Here is a 26,267-nt window from a genome sequence, read left to right as displayed (position 1 = left end):
CCATAGCTGAACTAGTAATATTAGTAAAGAAGTCTGATCCGATGCGGATAGGCGCTACTCTTCGTTTCTTGTTTTTCAGTTTACATGTGATGGTTGCTTCGGAAAGAAATCGATTCCAGCGCCTTTTTAAGCATCAGAATCGTTACTATTATAATGCTGACCTTTTGTACTGATTGTGTTCTTGGCTTATCATGTGTTAACCAGACTATATTTTGCTGTTTGCGACATCCGGAGTCTACACACAAACATTTCGTACCGTTTTCAGCGCCGCATAATGGCGTCAGTGTATTATTAGATTGTTGACTTTCAAGCACAAGGATTTTGTTGTCTGCTGTTTTTCATCCTACTCACTATCTCTGATTCTCTGTGGTTGCTCTCATTTTGCTTTCGTCCGGTCCAGTTTGTGACGAGAGGATGAGCAGTTAATGCCTTCAACAACGCTGCTATATTTTCAAAATACAATTGACTTTTTTCAAATTTTGTCTTTTGTTAAGCTGATAGCCCAAGTTGTGTGAATGTTGCAAAACTATTAAGGTCCAAACCATCCCTGGTTTAAGCCTATTAGATGATGATTAGACTTATTTAGTTTTATTTTTGACAAGAAACATTTTAAATCCGACGAAAATACTCTCAACTAACTAATACACCGAATTAGTGCCTGACAATTTCGAACGTTGAACGTCTACAAATTTTAAATAACTTTTAGGAGCAGGGCAGGGGTTATCGCACCCTTAAACTTTTCAATTTGTCAAAAATTTCAGTAAATTTGCTAACAATTTAGGCAAAAACGTTCAGCAAGTTTTACAAATTTCGTTAAGACAACTTTTTTTTGATTGCTTGCTTAAATAATTAAAATTATGCTCTAATATTGAATTAAATGTATTATTAGCAAAACCAATTAAAACTGCATTATTTAAGTCGTGATAGTCTAAATCGTTGTGAAAACAAATGTAGCCTATAATTTGTAAAGAGCTTGTCACCTGAAGCTTGAATCAAGTTTCAGCTTCGTAACCTAAAATAGGTCTCCTTCATCTTGCTGTTGTTTACACAGTATGTCTTTAATAACTCATCACAGCAGATAGATGAATTTTTAATAACAGAGATATTATAAATGATTTACTAACACATGCAGCTTCCGGGTTGCACTGATGGTTTCCGTTTCTAAGGGAATCCTTCTTAAACGCACCAACAAAAGAAAACTATTAACTTTCTGTCATCAAATCACTCAGTACGTCAGTGAGGTTGTTTACGAGGGGAAATAAATCTGAAAGACAGAGTGATAAACAATAGTGATACTTTTAATTGTCTTGTCAAATATTGGAAAATGTCATTTGTCGCAATTTTGTAGTTCAATGTGTAAGAGAGAGAGAGAAACCTTTTATTTCGTCTGTTGCGACAATAGTACGGTACAATTATAAACAATACGAATAAAATAGTACCATAGCTATCTAAATACCACAACAGACAGGAAGCAGCGAAAGACTATATCAGTCATCGAGTCAGCTGCTTCCCAGTTCTTAATGTGACAAATGTCAAGCATCGGCAAATTACGTTGAAACAAGATAGGCTGATGTTCAGTAATATTAATGAAAGAAAAAAAAAATCATGTGCTGCTGCGATCCTTAAAGGCATACTAAAGGAAAATTTCAAACCGGAATTAAGCATTAAAATGAGTAAACTGAACATTCAAGAATACATTTCAAAAACAATTACCCAAAAAAATTTGTTTTCAATGGCGCTGGCAAGGCCCAAAGTCCAGTGTTTCATTTATTTTCATTTTTTTCAAAATGACCAAAACGTGCAAACACAGCTCAAGAATACGTCATAAAGTCCAGCAATAACAAAAGCCACGTTACCAATCTGATGTTTTGAGCAAACTGTCTGCTGTTTTGATGTTAAAATGTGCTGTTTTGATGTAAATACATACATAGCCTACAGTCAAATCGCCCGCAGTAACAATTATTGCGTGATCGGTTGATTGCTAGACTTTATGACGTTCTTTACAGTCGCACGCTTCGTTGCTCAGGCCAAATCTCGTTTTGAAAGCTCTGACAAAAGCACGCGCACAATGGTGGTCAGACCGCAATGGGGCAAAATTTTATTGAAAATCGTTTTATGGTAGCATGTTAAACACAAAGAACGTGGAAAATCGTCAAGTCAGGTTTTTCCTTTAATACCCCTTTAAGTGAAGTCCTGTGGTTTTATTCAAATATAAACTTTATTCCGGGTGATTAAAAATAGGAAAAACTTTTGAAATCAATAAACTCTTGTAGCAAGGGCGTTTAAACTTCAGTGCAACCAAGAAAAGTTCAAGCCAATAAATAGTTCAAGGCTACGAGTAAAAACATTTTCAGTAACAGTATTACAATACAAAAATAATCACAATTTAAAAAAAAGGTATAGCCTAGGCCTATTGTTCTGTCATAAAAGAAATGGCTGAGTGACTCTCAGTGGTACCTGTTAGGCTGCATGAAATTAGCGCAATGTGACCATATAATTTGACAAACAAATTGAATAGAATGTAAATGAGAAATAATTGAGTGTAACCGAATAACACAATAGGTCAATAATGTTTTCTTCAGACGAAATTTAACAAAAATCAAATCCAGACGACGTATCATTACAAAGTTTGAGCCCAAAATAACAATTTATGACAATTTTTGTCACTTTTCCACTGACATAAAGCAACAAAATTTAAATTCAATTAAAAAAATCAAACACTTCGCATTGAAATAAAAGCAAGAAAAAAAAAGCATTTTTGTCGATTTAGGCTAAGTGCGATTGATCCAAACTTGTCTGGCAGCCCTGCTTAAAAACTGACTAGGCTTGATTGCTGGCCAACGTTCGATTTTTATGTCAAAAACTAAGTAAATTATCATTAAAAACTCTTGCGCTGGTTTAATTAAATTGATTTATACCGATACAACACACACTAATCCAGAAAAGTTTAAAAAACAACTGAATTTAAAACAAAAAATTTTAGGACAAACTTTGAACCGATTTGATAATGGGCAGCAAACAAGATGTTACACAATAGAATGTAAAACAATTAATCCACATGGCTTACTAATGGTTGTTTGATAAATTTTCTACCGTACTGTACTTCAATTGCTTCACTGGATAATAATTTACTTTCCTCATCCCTATTCTTTCAAAGCTGAGGCTGGCGAGTCAATTGCTTGTTTGTTACATGCGGCACCGCAGACTTGGATTCTTGATATGGGTTTCTTTGAATTGTTCTGTCTTTGCGAATTCTTTATCGATTTCGAAAATTTTTGGACTGAAATGACCACAATTAAATTCCTTTCTAAATTTGACTAAAATTTGCTATTCTCCAGGCCTAAGTTTTTCTTTAATCCAATTTATATATTTGAAGGTATGTGAAGGTATTTGAAGGTATTTGAGTGGTATGTAATTTATATATTTGAAGAATAGCTAAGGTATGTGTATTTTGATCGGACTTACTTGAGAGGATATGTTCTACCGGATCAAAAGTCAAAGCTTCTCCGTCTCTCCTTTTTCGTACATTGTCTGCTTTATTGATCTTCTTTTTTATATTCTTTAAGAGATTGCCCACTTTTCTGGACATGCTCCAAGACTTTCTCAGCAATAAACTGACAACGTCTGCGGAAGGTGCAAACATCTCCGTGGAATATTCGTAACGACATTTACTCAATGACGTCATTACAACATCAGTTAATAAACAGTTGCACTAGTCAAAAAAGGAAAAAGCAATCTAATGGCATTGCAAGTTTTTACACTTATCTGTCCTTTATGCCTTTTATTCCTTTGATATTCGCGTTGCATTCCACCGCAGGAATGACCTTACGAAACGCATTTTCGTTTATGCCGAGCCAGCAAATTAGCCTTTTTGTACGTTAAGTCAATGTTGACAATCGTTAAATTAATGTAATTACCGGTTTCCTTTGTTGTTTCAACGCTTGGTAAGATAGGGGAGGACGTCGTCAGTGTTTCCCCTTCGCAATCCTGCAATTTAGTTAACAATAAATATGAAGTTTGTGAGGTAGGAGGCTCAGAAAAATACGCCGTCAGCTTATCCAAACATTCGTGAATGTTCATAAATCAGATGGAACGTTCAAATTAACATGTTTTAATCCAGGGGCGTTCAACCTTTTTTTACAAGGAAACACATTTTACATAGACCCAGAGGTGGGCATCCACTGCTTTAAAAGTAGCGCGCTATTACTACTTTGGCTAAAGTAGCCACTCACTAATAGGCGAGTCCCACAGGCCTACTTGATCTAAGCATCGGGGGATGAGAAGATAAGGTTCTCACTATACTAAGCCATCGGCACTAACGAGAGTAAGGTGACCAGTTCCTTTCTCTCGGCCGCCTTTCCTTCAGCAACTACGCCCACCCAATTTATTACATCCTGGGTAGAGGTGAGCGGTGTTTTTCAACAATCAACTTAAGCCGGGAGCCGAACCAGGATTGCATGATTGAAAAGCGAGTGTCTTATCCGCTGTGCCTACCCACCGCATGCCACCTGCTAGTAATCGATAATAGTAGCGCGCGCTACCGCTGCTTTTGTCATAACTTAAACTGACTTAGGAAACACTTTGTGACGTCAAAATGACCTTGAAAACGAATGATATTATTCGTTGACACTGCCATTTCAACGTCGTTATAGAAAACACGTTCTAGGACCTAGGTGAAGTGTATTACGCATCTTTCGAAACATGAGCATTTCAAAATGCGAGTCGCTAAGTCCTGCACGCTTGGTTTCAACACCCAATTAACACCTTTTTTTCCAATGGAGTAAAACCTCTTCACCGCAGGAATAGAGGCATTTAATAAATGAGGCGTTATAAATCGGCACTAAGAAAGCTCAAAGACTTGCATCTGTCTGAAAAAGAGGCTTCCACAACTGACTTTTTTCTGTACGGTACTGACACCGACATTTCATGCAATGGCACCAACACACCGAAAAATTCATCCTTGGTGTCGTGACTGGTTTTTATGTCACTCTTGTCGGTATTAATGATCATGTGGCTTGATGTTTCCGCAATAGTCGAATGTTTTTTGCTTTGATGTTTTACGCATTGTTTCCATAAATAATCTCCAAAAACAAGTCATTTTTATTCGCTTTAATTTGGAAATTAGCGGATAGCGGGAGTGCAAATGAAAGAAATGTAGCGCCTCTCTGTTACCGCTACATTGAAAGAAACCAGCGTCGCCACTGTAACCGCGACACCAACAAAAAAAAGTAGCGCGCTACTGCCCACTTCTGCATATGACAACTAACTTACCAAGCAACTGTGCTGCTACAAAAATTTACCAGCTACCACAGTTTTGATTCTTATCATGAATGGAACCAATAGGCCTACTGGTACGCAGATTTGCCAAGGAGAGATGACGTCCTCACCGACCCAACAACGTCTCTTCCAGTATTCCACACAAAAAAACAGACAAGAATGGGTAACAGCTAGCAGGCTTATCAGCAAACACGCTTACATTACGAAGGTGGAGCACTCTCAGTAGCTCTGGATGCCCACACTTCAAATCCAGCATTCAGGATGTCGATCACATGGTCAATAACTGCCCAGGTACCAAAATTAGTGGCGGATGGGATATGGAGCAGTAGGCTACACCTACACGCATGTGGCGACATTTTCAAACACCGGTTAAAGCGCCTAAGGCAGCACATATGAGATGTGCACACAATACGACTCTTTAGCTAAACACAGTGTTATAAACTTGTCAACTTTTACGTACGGTGGAGGGAAGCATAGAGCAGGATATCGATTCCGGCCATTCTAATCCAAATAAGGAGAGGAATCTGTTGGATTCTTCCTGTACTTTTTCACAAACATGCCTATATGAAGATGTGACAAGATTTCATTTTATGTTCTACGTATCATCTGCTGATGTTCGGCAACAGATTTAAGGAAATAACGAAAACCGAAGGAGCTGTTTCTCGAACACAAAGATAAAAATTATCCAACAAGAAAATCAAGGTTCGAATTGATAGTTCTCAATCATAATCTCACCATTAACGACACACAGACGTGATTTGCGGCACTCAGGTATAAACAAACCAGTAGGCCTTGTTGGGAATCCTATAACTCTGATGTAGGCTAAAGCAGGGCAAAACGTTTCCATTTGATAGTGTTCATGTGACAACTGTAGCTGGCTACATGTCATTAATTAACAGTTGAGTGAAGAGTTGCCTAATTAAACGTCTGCACACAAAATTCAATGGCAGGGATATATACAGTATATATCCAGTAGCGTTGACAGGAGGTAGCCTACTTTTGGACCCGAGCCCGAGATAATTTTGGGGGCTTGGGAATTTGAAAAAACCACCGCGTGTTCTTCGAACATAGTGCCTTTTTCTTGGAAGTGCCTTGATTTGGGGGCCGAGGATCTTATTGGTTGCGGGCTCAAAATATCCTCTCAACGCCTTGTAGGCTAGCCTATATATATCCCTGTTCAATGGTAGGCTATAGGAGCGATAAATTTTTGTATATAAACACTTCGATTCGAATTTGAAAATAAGTGCCAGGAGAAATACAAAATCAAAAATAAGTTAGGGAGAAGAGACTGTAAAACGGTGAAAGATGATAGTCTACCTTGGATTTTCAAAAGCAAGAAAAACAGCCATGCACAGTTAGCTGCCACTTCAGTCTACAAAAACTAAGTAGGCTATATTGTAGTCTTTAATTTGACAATATAACACTGTGCAACAGCAAAATAAATTCAAAACAGCAAAGAAGCATTTCTGAATATTTATGATGCGCTGAGCATAAAAATGAACTCCGTTTTTCTCCATTAGGCTATACCCTCCCTTTTTTGTAATTTTTTTTTAAATATTTACAAAAATATACAAATTTGTCTCATCGCAGGTAACCCACTACGTTGCAGCATTTGAAGCAATATTTTCACATTGTTTGCTTGGTGTTTTTGTGCTTAGTGATTTCTGTAGTTTAGGTTTAATGTTTATGTCCTTGCTTCTAAAATTAATAGCGGTGCTTTCTTCAGGAATAATTGTATAAGTTCTAAGCCTAAGTTACTTGAATATAATGTCTATGTCTAAACAACGACGTTCATGCCAAAACAAAGTTGATTCTTTTTGCTATAGGCCTATCTTGGGAGAGTTAAGTTTGAATAAACACAGATATTTGAGCAAAACAATCAAGCGTTTGTATTATGCCTACTTTGGATGTGCGGTTGGAGACCAAGATAAAGATTGGGCCCCACAATTTTGTTGCTTAGACTTTAGTAACAAGCTTAATAAATGGTTTTCAGGAAAAAATGTGTCCTTAGAATTTTCTGTAGGCTTCTTCTTCGTCGTATGAGCTGTTCTTCTGGACTATATGTTTGGGCATGATGTCATCAGCCACTCGACAGTCTCGTCATCCAGGGCCTTCAGTCCAAGCGTTCCATGCGGTGGTTGATGGATTGAGCAGTATCTGTAGGCTAATATTGGTATAGAGAACAGAAAAGTCACATTGCCGGCTGTTATTTCTGCCTCACCAAAATAAAAGAGTATAACCTAAAAACTAAAGAGTATAGGCTATTGCATGCCCAAATTTACAATCTGCTATTTGTCCGGTTCCACATTCTGTGGAACTGCCAATAGGCTACCACAGCCTCCACCTGTTTTCCCAGTAATGAGTGATAAATCTGCTGAATGTTCTGAAGGTCCAAACACTGAGTTTGATCTTTGTGAAAATGAACGAAGATCACATTATTATTACTCAAAAACATTTGAGCGATGTTGTACGTGGTTTAAATTTGTCTAAAGGCAAAAGTGAATTAGCATCATGCTTGCAGTTATGGAATTTATTTACTCTTGGAACTAAAGTTACATTTTACACACAAAGATCTAAGGAGTTATCAAATTTATTTTCTGCTGATGGTAAACTGTTTTACTGCAACAACATTCCTGAACTGTTTGAATGTATTGAGATAAACTATGACTCAAATGCAATTGATTGAGTTTCGCTTTTAGCAGCATGACCGTAGCTTACTTCACAAGGTAGATTTAAACGATCTGTCTTAGCCTGATGCTGCAAGTTTGCTGTGGCAATAGTAAGTTGCGCAAGCTTTCGGAACACAGTTCCCTAGTCATGTGCTATGATTCATCATAGCACATGACTAGGGAATTGTGTTCCGAAAGCTTGCGCAACTTACTATTGCCACAGCAAACTTGCAGCATCAGGCTAAGACAGATCGTTTAAGTCTACCTTGTGAAGTATGACTCAAATGATCGACTTTTTGTAAACAGTTTAAAGCAGTGGTTCCCAACCATTTTATTTTGGCGGATTCCTTTGGTACCTTCGAAGCAGTCGCAGACCCTTAAAAAAAATTGATCTAAAATTTTGGTATATCGCTTCTCCTGTAATGGAATCAAATGTTTTATAAGTTTCGAAGTTAGAAAACGTTGCTAAACTCGCAACGCACTTATGACGACTGTGGACATTGGAAAAGTTATGTTATGAGCTTTATGTTAGCATAAAGCATCAAAAATTCAATTCAAGTTATTTTTTCTTTGTCAAAATTCAAACAATCAGTTACCTATATGTTGATTTGATGTTTTTCAATAAATTTTATCAAAATTCAATAGAATTTTGCGATCGTTACAAACAATTTCTCCCTTTTTTCCATTACTAATCAGTACATTATAATCTTTGTCATTACAAAGCTGTGAGTGGTGATAGACTGCTGACTAACGTTTGCATTTATAAGTTAAGCATTGATCAATAGACCGCTGTCTCAAAAGAATTAAGTTGGACAAAACCTTATTAAAAAATTAATTTATTTACATGATATTTTTTTGCTTAAGAAACCAAACCTTTGAACTTCCAAAGGACATCGCACAAGTTCGTTGGGAAGTACAGTTTGAAAATCACGGTAATATACAAATAAAGCACAACTAATTTTTAAATTTTGTAATTTATCAATCATGCTGCAAACTTGGAAACTTTTACGGCCCCCCTGAAATATCTTCGCGGACCCCTTGGGGTCCGCGGATCTCCGGTTGAGAACCTCTGGTTTAAAGAAAAGCATGAAACTACTACATATGTCTACTACATAATGGAAATATTTTATGATCTGTGCCTGTGGCATTTTCAACAACACTGAAAGAAAATTATATTTACAGCTTATATTGGACAGAATAAATTACAACACCAATAGATGGCTGGATGGAGCTGATTTTAAAATAGGCACTAGTATACCATTAATCCCAAAAGAAAGAATAATCTTTTCCACTTTGCATATCAAACTGGGGCTTTTCAAACAATTTGTGAAAGCTTAAAAGAAAGACTCTTCAGTTTTTAACTTTTTACAATCTACCTTTCCAAGTTTGTCAAGTGCTAAAATTAGAAGGTGTGTTCGTTGGAACGCAAATACGGAAGATATTTCTTCTTCAATGTAGAAGACATTGTTTTGACAATCAAGCTTCAAGACAAAACTACCAGGAATAACCTATCAAGGCTTTGTCAGTCCAAGGATAAAGATTCAAAACCAACCAACCAAGCTTACACTCAGTAGAGATACGTATAGCATATAGTTAGTATCAGCTTGTTCAGTTCATTGTCGCTTAATGCAATTACAATCTGCATCAAGGTAGTTTTAAATGTGCAGTTTTCACTAAAAACCATTAAATACTTCTTTTTATAGCTGCCCATGCAGGTTTACGTGTTTAGCCAAGCAATTTTATCTCTTTTGTTTTGAATTGTGTTGATTAGCCATAGGGCTTACAGGCTACATGAGATCTTTAATTTATCAGGTAATTTTAGAAAAATTAAAAACCCTTTATTTCACAAAAGCCTGACGGATACGTAAAAAACCAAGCCCAGATAGAGAATTAGCAACCCAGAATTAACAAAGTAGGTTACGTAGGCCCACTTATTCTTGAATCTTTTCAAAGTTGAACATTTGTTGCACAGTGTAAATGCCCGATTTTGATGCTATATTTTCTTTCTTCTGAAAGCGTACTAACCTGCAAGGCAGCCATGGCTTGTTGTCTTTGCACTCAGGAAAGTAAATCCGACATACAAGAGCTGGAAATTCAATACTACAGCCAGCCTGAATGCCAAATGTGTAGTAAAAAATCACACAAACAGTAGAAAAACTAAACTAGAATAGTTCGGTCTTGAGCGTTATTTTGAATTTAAATGATGAGCAGTTTAGAGATGTATCAATATCATTATATTAAACCTAATAGGCCTAAGCTAACCCGTGTGTATTTTAGGTGTAAAACACCTTATCTACAGTAATGGAACAAACTAACTAAATATCAAATGTTTTCAACAACGAAATATCGTCGATTCTGCCTTTTCAAAAATTTGTTAATTCACATAGGCTAATTGGTAGCCTGTAATTATGCAGTCGCCCTGTTGTAGAGAATTAATACAAAACATGTTAGCCTATCCAAGAATGATAAGCTATTTTTATGCACCTTCATCAGGAGACTAAACGTTGTAATTTCAATCTCGGCTTCTAGTTGCAGTCTATGACCCAATAAGTTTGGGAAACAAGTTGAGTTGTAATCGATGACGTCATCCGAGCAAACGCTTGACGAAATTACGCGGCATTTGCCATGTCCTGTTGACAAACAAGTCGTAACTTAAGTGCAAATGCACTCATACCATGCCTTCACACATGGTTGAAAATAAAAGCAGCATTAATTTTTGTCTAAAAAATTAGATGATTAAATGTTCAAAGTGATAGAAAAATAGTCATCAACTTTATTAAAGGGATACTAAAGGAAAAACCTGACTTGGCGATTTTCCACGTTATTTGTGTTTAACTTGATACCATAAAACGATTTTCAATAAAATTTTGCCCCATCGCGGTCTGACCATCATTGCGCGCGTGCTTTTGTCAGAGCTTTCAAAACCAGAATGGGCCTGAGCAGCGAAGCGTGCGACTGTACAGTCTACGTAACAAAAGACGAGCAATCAGCTGATCACGCAACAGTTGTTACTGCAGGCAATTTAACTGTAGGCTATGTATGTATGTACATCAAAACATCAGATTTCAACGTTAAAACATCAGACAGTTTGCTCAAAACCTCAGATCTGATGTGAAAACATCAGATGTTGTAACGTGGCTTTTGTTATTGCTGTCTTTTGTGACGTATTCTCGAGCTGTGTTTGCACTTTTTAGTCATTTTGAAAAAAAATGAAAATAAAGAAAACCTTGGACTTTGGGCCTTGCCAGCGCCATTAGCCTAAAAACAATTTTTTTTCGGTAATTTTTTTTGAAATGTATTCTTGAATGTTCAGTTTACGCATTTTAATGCTTAATTCCCGTTTGAAAATTTCACTTAATATGCCTTTAAGAAAATCTGTAAGCGCAAGGCCCGAGTCTTAATCAAGAATTCGTAGCCAACCATCCTTCCCGTGTCCATCCTGTAGTTGAAGCTTCGCCACACAGATAGGCCTCATCCGTCATCTTTGCACACAGACACAACAACCACATAATAAAGCTTGATTTAGAGTCGTTGGCCATCTTCGGAAATGTAGAGCGATCATCATCAAGTGGAAGCTAGTCGAGCGCTGAGTTGTTGTCGATATTGCAACAGGAACAGATCAGCTATTCCGAAATGTTTTTAAAGGAGAAAGATAGCAGTGACTTGACTATTTCAGTAGCCACCGCAATGCAGCTAAGTGACAATACAAAGACAATACAAATCAAGAATACAAAGGAGCTTCATCACAATGACTAAGGCGCTAAAAACAATTTATTAACGCTTGTGAAAAACCATTTTTTGTACATACCCAAACTTTCTGATATCGGTGGCCGACTTGCTTCGGTGACAACATTCAACTGACCACCACAATTCTACAAAGTGAAAGATTAGTTTCAAAAGTATTTCATTGAAAAGGATAAAGAAAAAATTGCATTGAAAATTGCGATGTGATTTTACACAGCTGTAATCATGACAGCGACATCCCGAGCACTGTAGTGATGACCTGAGAACGAGGCCTATATTTTTTGTATTTCAGTTTATTGCAGTAGAAAGAAACGAATCGTCCCCATCAGAACGTGAAAAGAGGCTGACTGGTTTGACACCAAAATTAAATCGTGAATAGAACGCAGAGCAAAACAACACAGATTCAGATAATTTTATATCTTGTTGGTGCCCAAATTAACATGTTAATTTAGACAGTTTCATAGAAATACGAATCATATTCAGATAATTTCATGTTTTTTTGGTTGCCGAATTAAAATGTTGATTTGGCTAATTTCATAGAAAGATTAATCAGACTCAGGTAATTTCACATTTTTTGCTGCTTAAATTAACATGTTAATTTGAACAGTTTTATAAAAAGATCAAGGTGGCAGTTAGTTACTTTTTGAGTAACTTAACATAGTTTGCCCAAATATTAGAACAGTTTTGCCCAATTTAATAATTATTTATACTTTTAAGAGTGGCAACAATACTAGTGATAAAATTTTTTTTGATTTTTTGTTTTTAACTCTAAAACATAAGAAATTTAATGAAGATTTTGAATATGTAAAAATTTTACTGAATTTCAAACGCATTTGTGCAAAAAAAGTAGTTTTCCTTACCCTCAGTACCACTTGCAGAACTCTAAACAAATCTATCATTTGGCATTTTTGCACTGGAATTGACTTGTGATAAGTAGCCTAAGTTCCTTCTAGCATTCAATTTTTAAAATACAATTTAGATTAGAGATTTATCAGCTTTGCAAGCTTTGTCAGAGATGTTAACTTGAGCTGAGTGTTGGCATTCTTAGCACTCTTAGCAGTAGGAAGATGCAATGGAAGACTTCGACTTCGAGGTGGCAGATTTCAGGAGGAAATGTTTTGTTATGATGTTGCTAACTTTAAGTGGCGTTTTCTCAAAATGTTGTTTTTTTTTGAACAAAAAATGTGTCTACTTCTTCGTTTCTAGTTCAACCTGCTTCAAAATTTTCAGGAAATATTCACAGCAGCATTAGCATTCAAATAATGGAACAGTTTTTTAAAAACCAAACTAATACACCTTTAATGAAAAAAAAGCAAAAAAAATACCTTGTTTTGAAGTGGTATACTTTATGACACAATATTTTTTGCCATTGATCAGTTAGGAAAAAATCCTCCCATTATTTCTTGTTTATAGGGCAATATAGTCCTACACTGTAAAAAAGTTTCAACTTGATAGGGTGCACCTCATTTATGTTTTTAGGTTTCAAATATTTTTGCTTTAATTGTTTTTTGTTTTGTTTTAAAGCCAACTGACTAGCTTGTTTGTTATTGTTTCATGAAATTTTGTTTCTATCTTATAGAACATTTCAAGATCTTTTCAAAAATATTTAACTTGTTGGGGTTGTAACAACATCTTGTTTGATTTGGACTTATTTATCCGCATCGTCAAAAAATATTGCTAGCACTAGTATTGTCGCCTTATGTGAGGCTTCCTGTGACACTGGTGCCGAAGTAGAGGGGATGGGGGGGATATATCCCCCCAATATTTTGGCAGCATCTCCCCCAATAATTTAGAAAAAATTATTTGGTATGAAGTTGTACTTCGATTTAGTTGTTTGCAAGCATCTCGAATTGCTGTTTTTCCGTTATTGATGTTTGATCACAGTTCAAAATTGTCTTGGATTTGACGCTAGACAATGAAGGACCTTCACTGAAGGTGTTGGACCAGGCCACTGCACTGCTGTAATGCTTATGAGGGGACATATTGCATTAATCTCCTGTGCAGGCCTTGTGTCTCTTGTATGCAATGGATTAATCTCTTGCGTTTAATCGCAGCTCGCATCTATAGATAACCGCATCAACAACTTCGTCTGGTTAACTTAGGCTACATGCGTGTTTTGTATCATTCTATGCGCTGCAGTGCTTCAATACGTATAAGTCGTGACACTAGGTATTTAAAGGAAGCTGTTTGCCAGGATCTTAATTGTGCACTTGTGCAGACAATTCAACAAGCAAACTGCAGCCATTATGCCCAACGAGATGGTTGTGCAGGGGGACTCCGATACAGTCAACGGTGGTCAACTATCATGTCATCACGAAAACTTTGTCAGAAACTGTTGCTTCTGGTCTACTGTCCACGCTAGAAACAAAAATAAAAACCCAAGGAATTATAATAAGCTTAGTTAAAGATAGCTATTTCTTTTTAGGTTAAAACAGGAACTCAATTGCAGCAATTGTGGGGTTTATGTAGCAACATGTTTACTTTGCCATGAACAATATGTTGGACAAACTGTTAATAAATTTTCGGTTCGCTGGTCAGGCCATCGTGCAACTTGGAACACTTTCGATTTTTCTTCTAATAATGACAGGGCCGCGTTATTAAAACATTTTGCTGTATTTCATGATCTAAGAACTGAACCACAACTTTCCCAATGTTACAATGTCACATTTGTTGAACAACCCAATATTGATAATCTAGATGCTTGTGAAGATAAATAGATAAATAGGATAGGCTACATGCCAAAATAAATATCCAAAAATTAATTCTGCCACAAGTTTAATTTTTTGACGCTTCACTACATTTTTGGTATTTTTTCAATATTTTACTGCCTTATTATTCACTGCCGTCTTTGCCTACTATTTTTATTTTTATTTTTTCCACAACGCCACATTTTGTGTTTGACATGACGCTCCATTTAATTATTTATCGCTGTGCTTAGTTTGTTTATCACTGCCTTTGACTGCCGTGTTCCGCATATAATTTATTTTCTTTGCTTTAATTTGCCACGACGCTACATTTGCAGGCTTTGCTCACCGCTCTTTCATCAATTCTAGTTTATAATTTATATTTGATACGTACTTTACTTTACTGCCGGCTTGGTTTAGTTTTCATTCAGCATTTTTTCAATATTTACGCTTATGCTTTTTCAATATTTACGCTCATGTTTTGACATTATTGCGTCACTGTATTGCTATTTAAAACATTACTTGTAGGCTTTAACTGCCCTTTATCAGAACTGACGATGCACTAGCAAGTGCGAAATATATTTTCTGTTACATCTACTGACTACTGATCCCTGTTACCTTAGCAATTGAGGTTTTAGCTTCGTTGAAGATGAAACATACTTGGGACTTAAGCTGATTTTGAAGCCTTTGGCACTTATGGAGCAATTAGTATCACGTTGCAAGGAGAAAACTTTGACATTGACTCTCGTGAAGAGCTGTTTCAAACCTTGAAAATCACTCTAGAGAAATATCATGATTTGGAATTTGAGAACAATTACAAAAATGCAGCTTCACTTTCGGAAAATTTTGCTGCTAATTTTATCACGCCTTTCCAAGCACCACGGCAAATAAGAGTCCATGAAAGATTGGGTGGAGGCTCAACGGCAGCTACTGCAGACAATCAACTGCATTATAAAACACTTTACAATCAGTTAATTCATGGACAGAGTTATCTTTGAACTGACCGAACGGTTTGAAAGTAGCCTGAATTCCGATTCGGCAAAGTATAAAGAACTTACACGAATTTTCAAGACTTCAATTTTCAAAAATTATCCAGAGCTGAATAGACGATCGAGGAGTTATCAAATTGATCCATTCAGAAAGGCAACAGTAGCAAAATTTCTGTAGCCTAGGCTACTATGCTAAAAGAGCTTACCAGTCATTGTTCGAGTTGGAAAAACCTCTCTATTCTTAAATACTCCAGCTGAATAAGATCCTCTTAGTATGCCCGGTAAGCTCTGCTACTTGTGAGAGGTCGTTTTCCAATCTTCGTAGATTGAAAACCTGGTTGAGAAATACTTTGGGACAGAAAAGGTTGAATGCTAGGCTGCTAGCATTGTTTGCAACATTCACCAAAATATTCTTAATGACATCAGCATAAATGGCATTGCTAATGAGTATTCAATGCGCACTACCGTAAAGATGCAATATGTTCGTTTGTAATAAGTTCTTGTGATGTGTTTGAAAGTTATTATTTTTGTCATAAATTGCAGATGTTCTTCTGTAGCTTCGATTGTTTTTAGTCTCTTGACTAGTGACTTTGTCCTATAGTGCACTAAGTGTAGTGATTCTCGTGAAGGAGAGGACAAGAAGAAAAATATAACTTTTTTTTTTTTTGAAAAAACTAACTATTTATTGGAAGGTCATAGGTTCGAATCCCGCTGGAGGTACCAATTTTTCTTTGCCCGTTTCTTAATCTTGCAGCAGTCATTCACAAGAACACTGTGCTGGTAGCACTTTTATCTGCATGATTTCTTATCTGTATATTGTGCTGTTTGCAGCTAATTTACCAAGGTCCGGTGATTGTTTAATAAACTTAATATCGGTACCACTAAAATTGTGTATAAAAATATGCATCCCCCCTATGTCCAAAATCGTCTAAAGTTTGACATAAATGTTGATTTATCTCCCCAATCCTCAACTAACTTCGGCACCACTGTGTGACAGCACCGAGTATTGAAGACCATGGAGTGAGACATCTCTCCACTGACCGCTACTCCACTCAAATGCAAGGTTTTTTTTTAAAAAAGTTGCCATTACACTGGTAGACATGATTGTCAACTTTACCTGTTAACAGTGTTTTCATAAGTAAACCTCGCCTAAACTTTTTGACAACAGGCAATTTAAATGAGTGGACTTACTGTTACAGGAAAGTTGTCGCAGTTCATAGACTCAGGCCATGGAAAGCCCATACCACTCAATACCGGCTCGCAAGCAGTCCTCACACCAGCGCAGAGACTTCTGCAAATGCATGTGCGGGGTTAAACTTAAGCATAAAAACAGACGACAAAAATAAACGTTGAAAATAGGTAGATTGATGGTCTATCAAAGCTCAAATAAAATTGTTTTTGTGCGATTTTTTGTTGTTGTTGGCTACTTGTGGTTTATGTCATCTTTCAGCTGTAGGCCATACTAGTTCTATAGAAAGGAACGGCTGTTGAGAGGATAACTTGGGCCTGGTAGAAAGATCCTCGGGCCCCGAATTAAGACACTTCTAAGAAAAACGTATTATATCTAAAAATACGCTGTGTTTCCTTCAAGTTCCTGGACCCCTTGGAAAGATTATGAACCACTAGAATCATCCCAGACCCGAGTCCAAGAGTACCCTCTAGACCCCCTGTCAATGCTATAGTATAAAGGTGAAACTACTTTGGCACCCTTTGCTTTTTAGTAAAGTCAGCCTCCACATACCATAGGCCTCGTAAATTTATATTATTGAAATTTAAAGTTTGTTGTAGCCTATAGACTGATGCAACGCTCAAAATTCAGCTGCTGATACATTGTACAGTAGGGTGGGTCGATTTCTCCATTTATCATATAAATTTGAACATAGGTGCAGCTTTACCTTCTGAACATTTTCTCAAAGTTTAAAATCGTTTTGTGCACAGCAACCCATTACCCCAATGACCCCTGTTTCTGTAACAGGGTTGCCAGATTGGGCGAAAAGTTGCGGAAATTTTTGTCATTTTATCTCATTTTTTCGCCCAGTCCGGCAATCCTGCGCAGTGAGCGAACTTCTAATAGTTGTGCGGTTTAACACGCCACAAAAAAACTTTGTAAAATTGACTCTTTATCTTATTCATCCGATAATGATCCGAGTTTCATGGAGAGTGTCTCAACAAGTAGTGCCTACAATACCATCCCAATCCCTTGTGTTGCAAGGGAAGCCCATCAAAAGACTTCCCTACAGACATCATTATTGACCCACGGAAAGTGAGACATAGCCGAGTCAAGAGGCGCACTGGATTGAAACCAACCCAACATGTCGTCAATAACTTATGATCGACGAGAATATGAACATGGATGGAATTCGAATAACAGGTTGTGACGGGACAGCAGTGAACACTGGGAATCGTAATGGAGTAATTGCTAGAAAGAAGATCATATCCATTATCCAGTATGAAGTTCAGTGGAATATATATTGGCCTTTGCTGCCCATCAGTGAGTTACCATACCATTGCAGCATCTATTTGGATTATTTGGAAAGACATCTGGTCCAGAAAAATTTATTGGTGAAATTGGCGATATTCTGTGGTCAAGCCTTATAGCCTTGGAGATCGCATTGTTTGATAAAATTGAAACTCCCCATTTGCCAAAATTGGACAATTCAAAGATTTAAGCACAGATCAGATGTATCTTTTGGAAATCTGCCATGCAATCAGTTCTGAGGAATGCTCTGAAACACTCTTACACAGAGATCCTGTAAAATACAATATAATCATTCACAGGAGCAAAGCGAATGTGCCGCTATTATGTTAGTCAAACCTATCCATCAGAAGCTGTTAAGACATCGACACGATTCATTGCAACTGTATATGGGCCTGTATAGTTTGCACTAAGATGGCCACAGATATCAGCAATGCTCCAGCAGTACTTTTCTTTATGATACAACTCAGTCGTGGACTTGAGCCAGTAGAAGTGCAGTCTGTCATCGACAAATCGTTCGAGCAAAATTCTTATGCAGCTCACCCCGAGAACTTGCTATATGCCATGTTTCATGACAATAGACCTGTCATTCGTGAAGTAGCTGTTAGGCGAATTCTGAAAGCATGAAAGCTTTCATCTACAATAATATGAAGATTCCATCGCCCTGCTGATCAAGTTAATCTTAATGCAATGGATTATATTGATATGATCGACTGGACACAGATTGACGTTACTGAACCACCATTATTATCATCTAAGAAATGAACTTCTTCTTCTTCTTCGCCACTTCAAGGGTCGAGGGGCTCTGCCTTTTACCACCCTTGGGCAGTGGCGGCGACGCGGTCTAGATGTTTGGGCAGGTGTCGAGCAGCCATTGAATTGATTCGTCATCCAATTCACGCAGACCACGCACACCATTTGGCGCATGGTAGGTGGCGCAGTTACAGATGGTGTGGTCTACGGTTTGTTCCTCCATGCCACACTCACAGATCGCGGATGGAGCCATCCCCCATTTGTGCATGTTGAAGCGAAATAGTCCGACGCCAGTACGCAGGCGGTTGAGCCGCACCCAGGCCTTCCTTGGCAAATGCATTCCGGTTGGATGGTGGCTGGTATCGGAGATGAAACTTTGGAGTCTTGAGGAGTTCTTCTTCCACTCCGAGCTCCATTGGTGGTCCGCCCAGGTAGCCGCACTGATGGATTGGTCTTCAGCACTTTTCATCAGGAGTTGTGCGGCACGTACAAATGGGTGTCTCGATTTCAGTCGCATAGGTTTCTCGTTCACAGACTCGTAGAGACTTGAGTAGAGCAAGTGGTTGGGGTTTGGGATGCAATAAAGTCAGTCCCAGTAAAGTCGTCATACACACCACAGACTCAAGCCGTTGATAAAATGATTCGTGTAGTCGCTGAGGTCATCCTCAAAACTCTCGGAAAGGAAAAAAGGAACTCTATGATTTATTCTATCTTAGATGCAAGGAAGCAGCGGCCTATATTTGAAGCAAAGAAAGACTGTGTTGTTTAGTTTAACATCCAGGTTTGGCTTTAACTCATTACATTTCAATTGTGTTTCGTTTTCACTGTAGCCTACCTGTTGAATATAATTTACCGTGAAGTAGAAAACTGTATTTTTCCATACCACCTGGGGTAAGTGGTTAGAAGCACACCATCACATTGAAATTTTAACACTTTATTTAGTATGGCAAGCCTCACCTAAATACCGATTTATGCGACAATCCAACAGTTTTATGTGAAAATCGACCCACCCTATTGTACAGTATATACACCACGGCAGGGGTCACCAACCTTTTTTGCATGCGGGCCATTTTAGCACTAAAGAGAGCTGTGGCGGGCCGCACTAATAAAATTTTAGTTTGATTGACTCTTATGCTAGAAAAGAACGCATTTCGTACCCAGTATCCAGCGTTACATGTTAATATTTATCTTAGAATACCGCAGCAACAAAATTAGTTGAACAACGCTATCGCCAGGCCAAGCTCATTTAACAACACTTTTGATTTCTTTAACAATGTCTAATAAACGAGGCCACTTGTTTTGTGCACTTGTAGCGAGGCGAGCGGTTTCATCAGAATATTCACATCACCAAGCAAGAGTGGCGTTGTCACTTCGCTTCACAAAAGATATCTTGCAATTAACAGTTTCAGTAAACAAGGAAATGTTTGACACATCTCAATACAGGCAACAATGGTGACCTGCAAACATATCAGTGAAAAATAGGCTCCAATAACAGGGAGAAAGAAACCAGGCACCATGAAACAAACGCTTGAGGAAATCACCGAAAAAAAGTTTCTATCGTAACTCATGAACAGTGTGTCTTCTAAAAAAGCAATAAATTGGTTTTTCATCCTTTTTGTGAGAGTCTGAAACCGTCTTTCTTTGATTAATGTTAGACAACTGTCACTTGCGGTGCTTATCAGCATGGCAAGAATTGTTGATTAACAACATTTTTCAGTACTAATACTAAGCTAAATATTTTCGTATTACAACCAGAAAAAATCTTATAAATTTTTAAAAATATAATATTTTGCCAATTTATTAAAAATTCAGTTTGCACACCGACCTATTTTGCCAACAAAAACTTGCATAAAGGGAACACTGCTCATGAAACACAATAACGGTGAAACGCACAATAGAGTTTACATGAAATTTACAAACTTAATAAGCAACTCTATGCTCATAGACAATTTCGAAAACAGACGTTTTAATCAACCACTGGGACAGTGTGGTTGGACATCGCATTGGAATAACGTTAAGCGACCTCCACCTAGATCTACAATCGGATTGGTCGGTCGGTGGAATCGTATGCAAAGCGAAAATATGCTTCCCGGAAAGTATTTTTTGCCTTCTTCTTCTTTAACTCCTCAAGAAAAGTATTTTTGGTTATACTTGTACGCTGATACCTTCCGCGGGCCGCTCATAACAGCGTGGCGGGCCGCCAGTTGGTGACCCCTGCACTACGACATCACAGACTAATGTAGATTGTTTTGTTTGTATTGGTAGCAAATTCATATTTTTTAAATATCAAAGCCTTGATTCAGCACTTTAACATTATCACCTGCATGTTGATTGCACTTTTTTGTTTTTGCATTCTGGTATGAAAAGGCGACAAAGAAGTTTTTCCAGATGCGGACTGCAGTTTGTCTGGAAATACAAATCCTTGCAAATTCAAAGAAAAAGTTAGTGTTTCTGGTTTCAGAGAACATGTTTATGTTTGCAGTAATCTATACTCTATTTCAGAGTATTATGCAGGTGCATGGTGTTGTCTATTTGTTCAGTGTGTTGTTTTGATTATAATATTATTGCATGCAAAAAACAAAGTAGGTCAAGGCTACGAAAGTTACAAGCTTTCCCTTCTACGAGTACCGTAGTCCGTAGGCTTGTAGGCTATCACTAGAGATGTTCAAAACAAACAAGTTGAAAATAAACTAAAACAAAATCATTAAACTTCAAGAAATACAAGTGCACTCTTTATTCACACTTTCTTCACATTACCTCAGACCATTTTTGGCTGTATTACAACAAAACGTCTTCTCAACATTGGTTTGGAGAAAAAATATAAATAAACACGATGACAAAAAGTAAAAGGTAGTCTGTACAAATGCAATAATGGCAAACTCGTAAAAAAATTAAAAACGGCTTAATGAGAGATGGGTGGTTAAACCAATCTGCCACTTCGGTTTGTAGGCTACTGTAGATCCACGAGAAGAAAACCTCTTAAAGCAGCAACAGACAGAAAAAAGGTAGAAGAAACAACGTACACGCTCAGTAAAGTTTGCTAACAAGGAAAAATCTGGTAGCATCGCAACAACCATATTTACCTGAATCAAAGGTCTCATCTGATTTAACATTACTAGCACTTCCTCTTGAGATGCTTGACTAAATTTATTGGGGAAGGAAGTCATTTCGTATGAAAAAGAACTGCAAACGTCCACTCTGATAGCTTCGCAAGTTGCTACTTCCACAACACCTTTGTAAATTTATTAAAGTGTGACAACGTAATTGCTCAGTATCTGGTTTGTTTCCACTCTCAAAAACTGTTTTTCAATACATTTACTTACCATTGATTTGAGGCTGACGAGTGGTATCTGACGTCACAGCGGGTAAGGATGTCGTAAATACATTTCCCCCACAATCCTAAGGCAAGTACAATTTGCTGAAACTTTTTTTTTGTAACTTACTTGAAGTTTGATTGATTGAATCTTTTTCTTTGGACTGAGAAAGCTTCTTTGAGAACTTAATCCTGGTAGCTTTGCATACTTGTAAAGACGACGTATAGTCTGGGAGCCAAACGCCATTTTTTCCCTTAACCTTGCATTGCGGTATTAAGTTTTTTTTACTGGTGATTTTGGTAGCCAAGGGTCTCTATTTTCAGAAACTGCTTGATGACATGTTGTCACCTTTGGGCAATTTGAGAAATTCAAGATGGCGTCCAAGATGGCCGCCATTACCTATAAATGACCATAACTCCCTATCCATTCACCTTAGAAAGGTGATTTTTGTCTCTAAACTTAGGTTGTAGGGGTCAAGCTATCCATAGAACGAAGTATTATCTTAATATCGTATTACATACAAAATGGTTATTTCCAAGATGGCGTCCAAGATGGCCGCCATTACCTATAAATGACCATAACTTCCTATCCATTCACCTTAGGAAGGTGATTTTTGTCTATACCTAGGTTTTAGGGGTCAAGCTATCCATTAGAACTAAGTATTATCTTAATATCGTATTACATACATAATGGTGATTTCCAAGATGGCGTTCAAGATGGCCGCCATTACCTATAAATGACCATAACTCCCTACCCATTCACCTTAGGAAGGTGATTTTTGTCTCTATACCTAGGTTGTAGGGATCAAGCTATCCATTAGAACTAAGTATTACGTTAATATCGTATCACATAATGGTAATTTCCAAGATGGCGTCCAAGATGGCCGCCATTACCTATAAATGACCATAACTCCCTATCCATTCACCTTAGAAAGATGATTTTTGTCTCTAAACTTAGGTTGTAGGGGTCAAGCTATCCATAGAACGAAGTATTATCTTAATATCGTATTACATACATAATGGTAATTTCCAAGATGGCGTCCAAGATGGCCGCCATTACCTATAAATGACCTTAACTTCCTATCCATTCACCTAAGGAAAGTGATTTTTATCTATACCTAGGTTGTAGGGGTCAAGCTATCCACTAGAACTAAGTATTATCTTAATATCGTATTACATACATAATGGTAATTTCCAAGATGGCCGTAAAAGGTAAAGGGGGGTCCCATACTTGATTCAAGTGTCGGGTATGAGAAGATAAGGTTCTCATTGTACTAAGCCTTCGGCACTGAGGAGAGTAGGGTAGCCAGTTCCTTTCTCTCGGCCGCCTTTACTTCAGCAACTACGCCCACCCAATTTATTACACCCTGGGTAGAGTTGAGCGGTGTTTTTCAACAACCAGCTGAAGCCGGAAGTCGAACCAGGTTTGCATAATTGGAAAGCCAACAACGTTGCGCCATCCCACCGCAATTTGTGTGAAATTCATGGCCGTAGTAACACTAAATTATCTTACATACTATTCTATGATGTCAGGTTATAGCAACCCGATTATAGCAGGCGCAAAATATTGTGCATTTCATGTTAGCAGAGTTGCACCTACAAGCACGTGAACTGCATGGAGTAGTACTGTGGCATCCATATTTTATTAGACGTCGTATACCATCTCTGGGGCTAGTTCGACTTCATCAGGTAGGGTGACTGGTTGAAGGGACTTGTTTTGGTCATCCTTTACCCAACCATATTTCGTTTGATCTATTGAAGTGTTACGAATGCAGTAGCCTTCCCAATTTTGAAATAGGAGGCGACGATGTCACAGCCAGAAAGTGCATGTACCGTGAGTAGTCATTTGACTACCTGACAATGCTTCTGTAGACTGTAGCCTACAGTTTTTTTCCTATATCAAGCACCGCGCTTCCTTTGATTGGGGACTCCATCAATACAACATTCTTGAGATTTGCCATGTGATGATAATGCAGCAACAGTACAAAGATGTCAGTGTCATCGGCAACGACAGTGATTTTGCTTTCTGCATTTTGCGAGGCACCACTCAAGACCTGTTGAACAATGACGTTATCTGCTTCTTCGTGTGAAGTTAACAGATCTGCCCGTGAGATGACAATTCCACCTTCACTGATTTTGATTGGCACCGGATCTGCTCCTGTTACCACTAACTTATGATGTTGTGTGTTGTCCTCATGAAACTTCTTATCCTGGACAAAATCATCAACTATCAGTTGCTTCTTGATTTTGAAAGAGGTTAGTAGAACCTTCTGCGCTGCCAGCAACTCTATCAGACACCTCAACTTGGAGAATTTTCTTTAAGGTACATTTAGATTTCACAACCCTCATATCTCCAGTATCATCAAACATGGATGTTGAAACTGACGCAAGTTCATGACCAAGCACAACCTTGTCCCGCCCAATAACCTGCAGGCAAATCACCTTTGCGTAAATCTGGTTTGGGACAATTAAACGACGTGTGAGACTATCACTCCCGAATTCTTTGTAGCCTATGCTTCATGCAACTCAACTGAATTCAGGAAGCCGGACGAGTCTTTGATCATTACAACAAGTGGTTTAAAGGCACAATCAATGTTAGTTTGGCTATCAGACTTGGTTGCAGCTGAAGCCACATTTTTTCTGACAAGAAGCTATTTCGGCAATCCACATGATACCTTGCATCAGCTGCGTGAAGGTCACTTACAGTGATATCTACCCTTTGTCGCACAACTTCTGATAGCTCATCTTGACGCCGTTCGCAGGCTTCACGTATAGTTTGCTTGAGTGACTTCTTGCCACCTGCGCTGCCTATTTCCCGACATGAATATGCTGGTCGCCAACGTTTAGGATGTTTTTCAAGCACACAAGTTTCACCACAAAACAAACAATGTACTTTGAAGATAAACCCTGGCAGTGATGACCGTCTCCTGGTCTTAGGCGGAATGTAAAACGAGTAACTTTCTGGATTCTTCCTTTTATGCCTTTGAACCTGGAGGCTTGAAGTGTATGTTGAAGCACAGTTTTTGTGACATTTAACTGTGCATTCAGGATTTTCACTAACTTTTTCTTCAAGAAGTTCATGATACCTGTCCCCATAGATTTTGCTATGCTTGATAAAGTTTTGAATACTGACAGGACCAGTGGTTGGTTGGTTGGTTGGTTGGTTTTGAATCTTTATCCTCGGACTGACAAAGACTTGATAGGTTATTCCTGGTACTTGTTCGCATACTTGTAGAGGCACTTGACGCAGGGCCGGTTACCGAGATTGGCAGAGTGAAGTTTTCCGATTGTTGAAGTCTTGTTGCCGAGAAATTATTCCATTCACTAGGTGCCGCTGAATGGAGAGCAGTCCTGAAATGCGTTGCTCAAACGCACACCCCGAGAGTCGAACCAGCGCCGTGTGATCTTGAGCCCGGCGCGTAACCACTGAGCTATCGGGGCGGACTTTCAACGGTTCTTTCAACGGACGGACTTTCAACGGTTCTTTCAACGGACTTTCAACAGTGTCTTTCAACGGTTCAGCCTTATTCTCACATCCAAATTTGGACACGAAAAAGCACTGTTCTCCATTCATGTTTCACTATTGGTGATCGTCATACTATATTATAGGCTATGGGCAGCAGGGCTTGATTAAGGCTGATGGGGGCCCGAGGCACAACTAAGTTTAGGGGCCCCTATTGGCAATCGCTTTCAATGCAGAGCAGGAGTGCTCAACTGTTACGGCAAAATCGTTACACAATTTGAAATTGTTACTCAAAAATAACAACTGTGGACACACTGGCACAACAACTTTCACTACCTACGCATACGGTACTAATGTAAAAAAATGGGGGGCCCTAAAACCAGGGGGCCTGAGGCCTGTGCCTCTTGTGCATCATGGTTAATCGGGCCCTGACGGGCAGCACCTAAAAAGACAATAGTGAATTATTAGTGCCCGTCTACTACAATATGATAGTTACATGGGATTTAGGCTACAGGGAGTTATGCTATGCTCATTTATAGGTAATGGCGGCCATCTTGGAAATTACCATTATGTATGTAATACGATATTAAGATAATTCTTAGTTTTAATGGATAGCTTGACCCCTACAACCTAGGTATAGAGACAAAAATCACCTTCCTAAGGTGAATGGATAGGGAATTATGGTCATTTATAGGTAATGGCGGCCATCTTGAACGCCATCTTGGAAATCACCATTATGTATGTAATACGATATTAAGATAATACTTAGTTCTAATGGATAGCTTGACCCCTACAACCTAGGTATAGACAAAAATCACCTTCCTAAGGTGAATGGATAGGAAGTTATGGTCATTTATAGGTAATGGCGGCCATCTTGGACGCCATCTTGGAAATAACCA

At 38.1% G+C, this 26,267-nt stretch overlaps 1 protein-coding gene across 1 annotated transcript in view; it reads right to left on the bottom strand.

Annotated features, from left to right (window-relative positions):
• Positions 1-1,074: 1,074 nt before the first annotated feature.
• LOC145768922 (uncharacterized) overlaps positions 1,075-26,267 on the bottom strand; it is a 65,978-nt gene continuing 40,785 nt past the window's right edge. The window contains exons 11-21 of the mRNA XM_082580527.1: positions 21,916-21,991; positions 21,676-21,824; positions 20,913-20,998; positions 16,555-16,654; positions 11,755-11,818; positions 10,431-10,576; positions 9,972-10,057; positions 5,738-5,837; positions 3,918-3,987; positions 3,466-3,624; positions 1,075-1,264 (exon numbers count right to left, since the gene is read on the bottom strand). Of these exons, the coding sequence (XP_082436653.1) occupies positions 1,203-1,264; positions 3,466-3,624; positions 3,918-3,987; positions 5,738-5,837; positions 9,972-10,057; positions 10,431-10,576; positions 11,755-11,818; positions 16,555-16,654; positions 20,913-20,998; positions 21,676-21,824; positions 21,916-21,991 (1,098 nt within the window). The 3' untranslated portion in view covers positions 1,075-1,202. The remainder of the gene's footprint in view (positions 1,265-3,465; positions 3,625-3,917; positions 3,988-5,737; positions 5,838-9,971; positions 10,058-10,430; positions 10,577-11,754; positions 11,819-16,554; positions 16,655-20,912; positions 20,999-21,675; positions 21,825-21,915; positions 21,992-26,267) is intronic.

The sequence above is a fragment of the Aplidium turbinatum genome, chromosome 4, assembly GCF_918807975.1.
Source record: "Aplidium turbinatum chromosome 4, kaAplTurb1.1, whole genome shotgun sequence".
In the NCBI taxonomy this organism is placed as follows: domain Eukaryota; kingdom Metazoa; phylum Chordata; class Ascidiacea; order Aplousobranchia; family Polyclinidae; genus Aplidium; species Aplidium turbinatum.
This window is presented reverse-complemented; position numbering and strand designations above follow the sequence as displayed.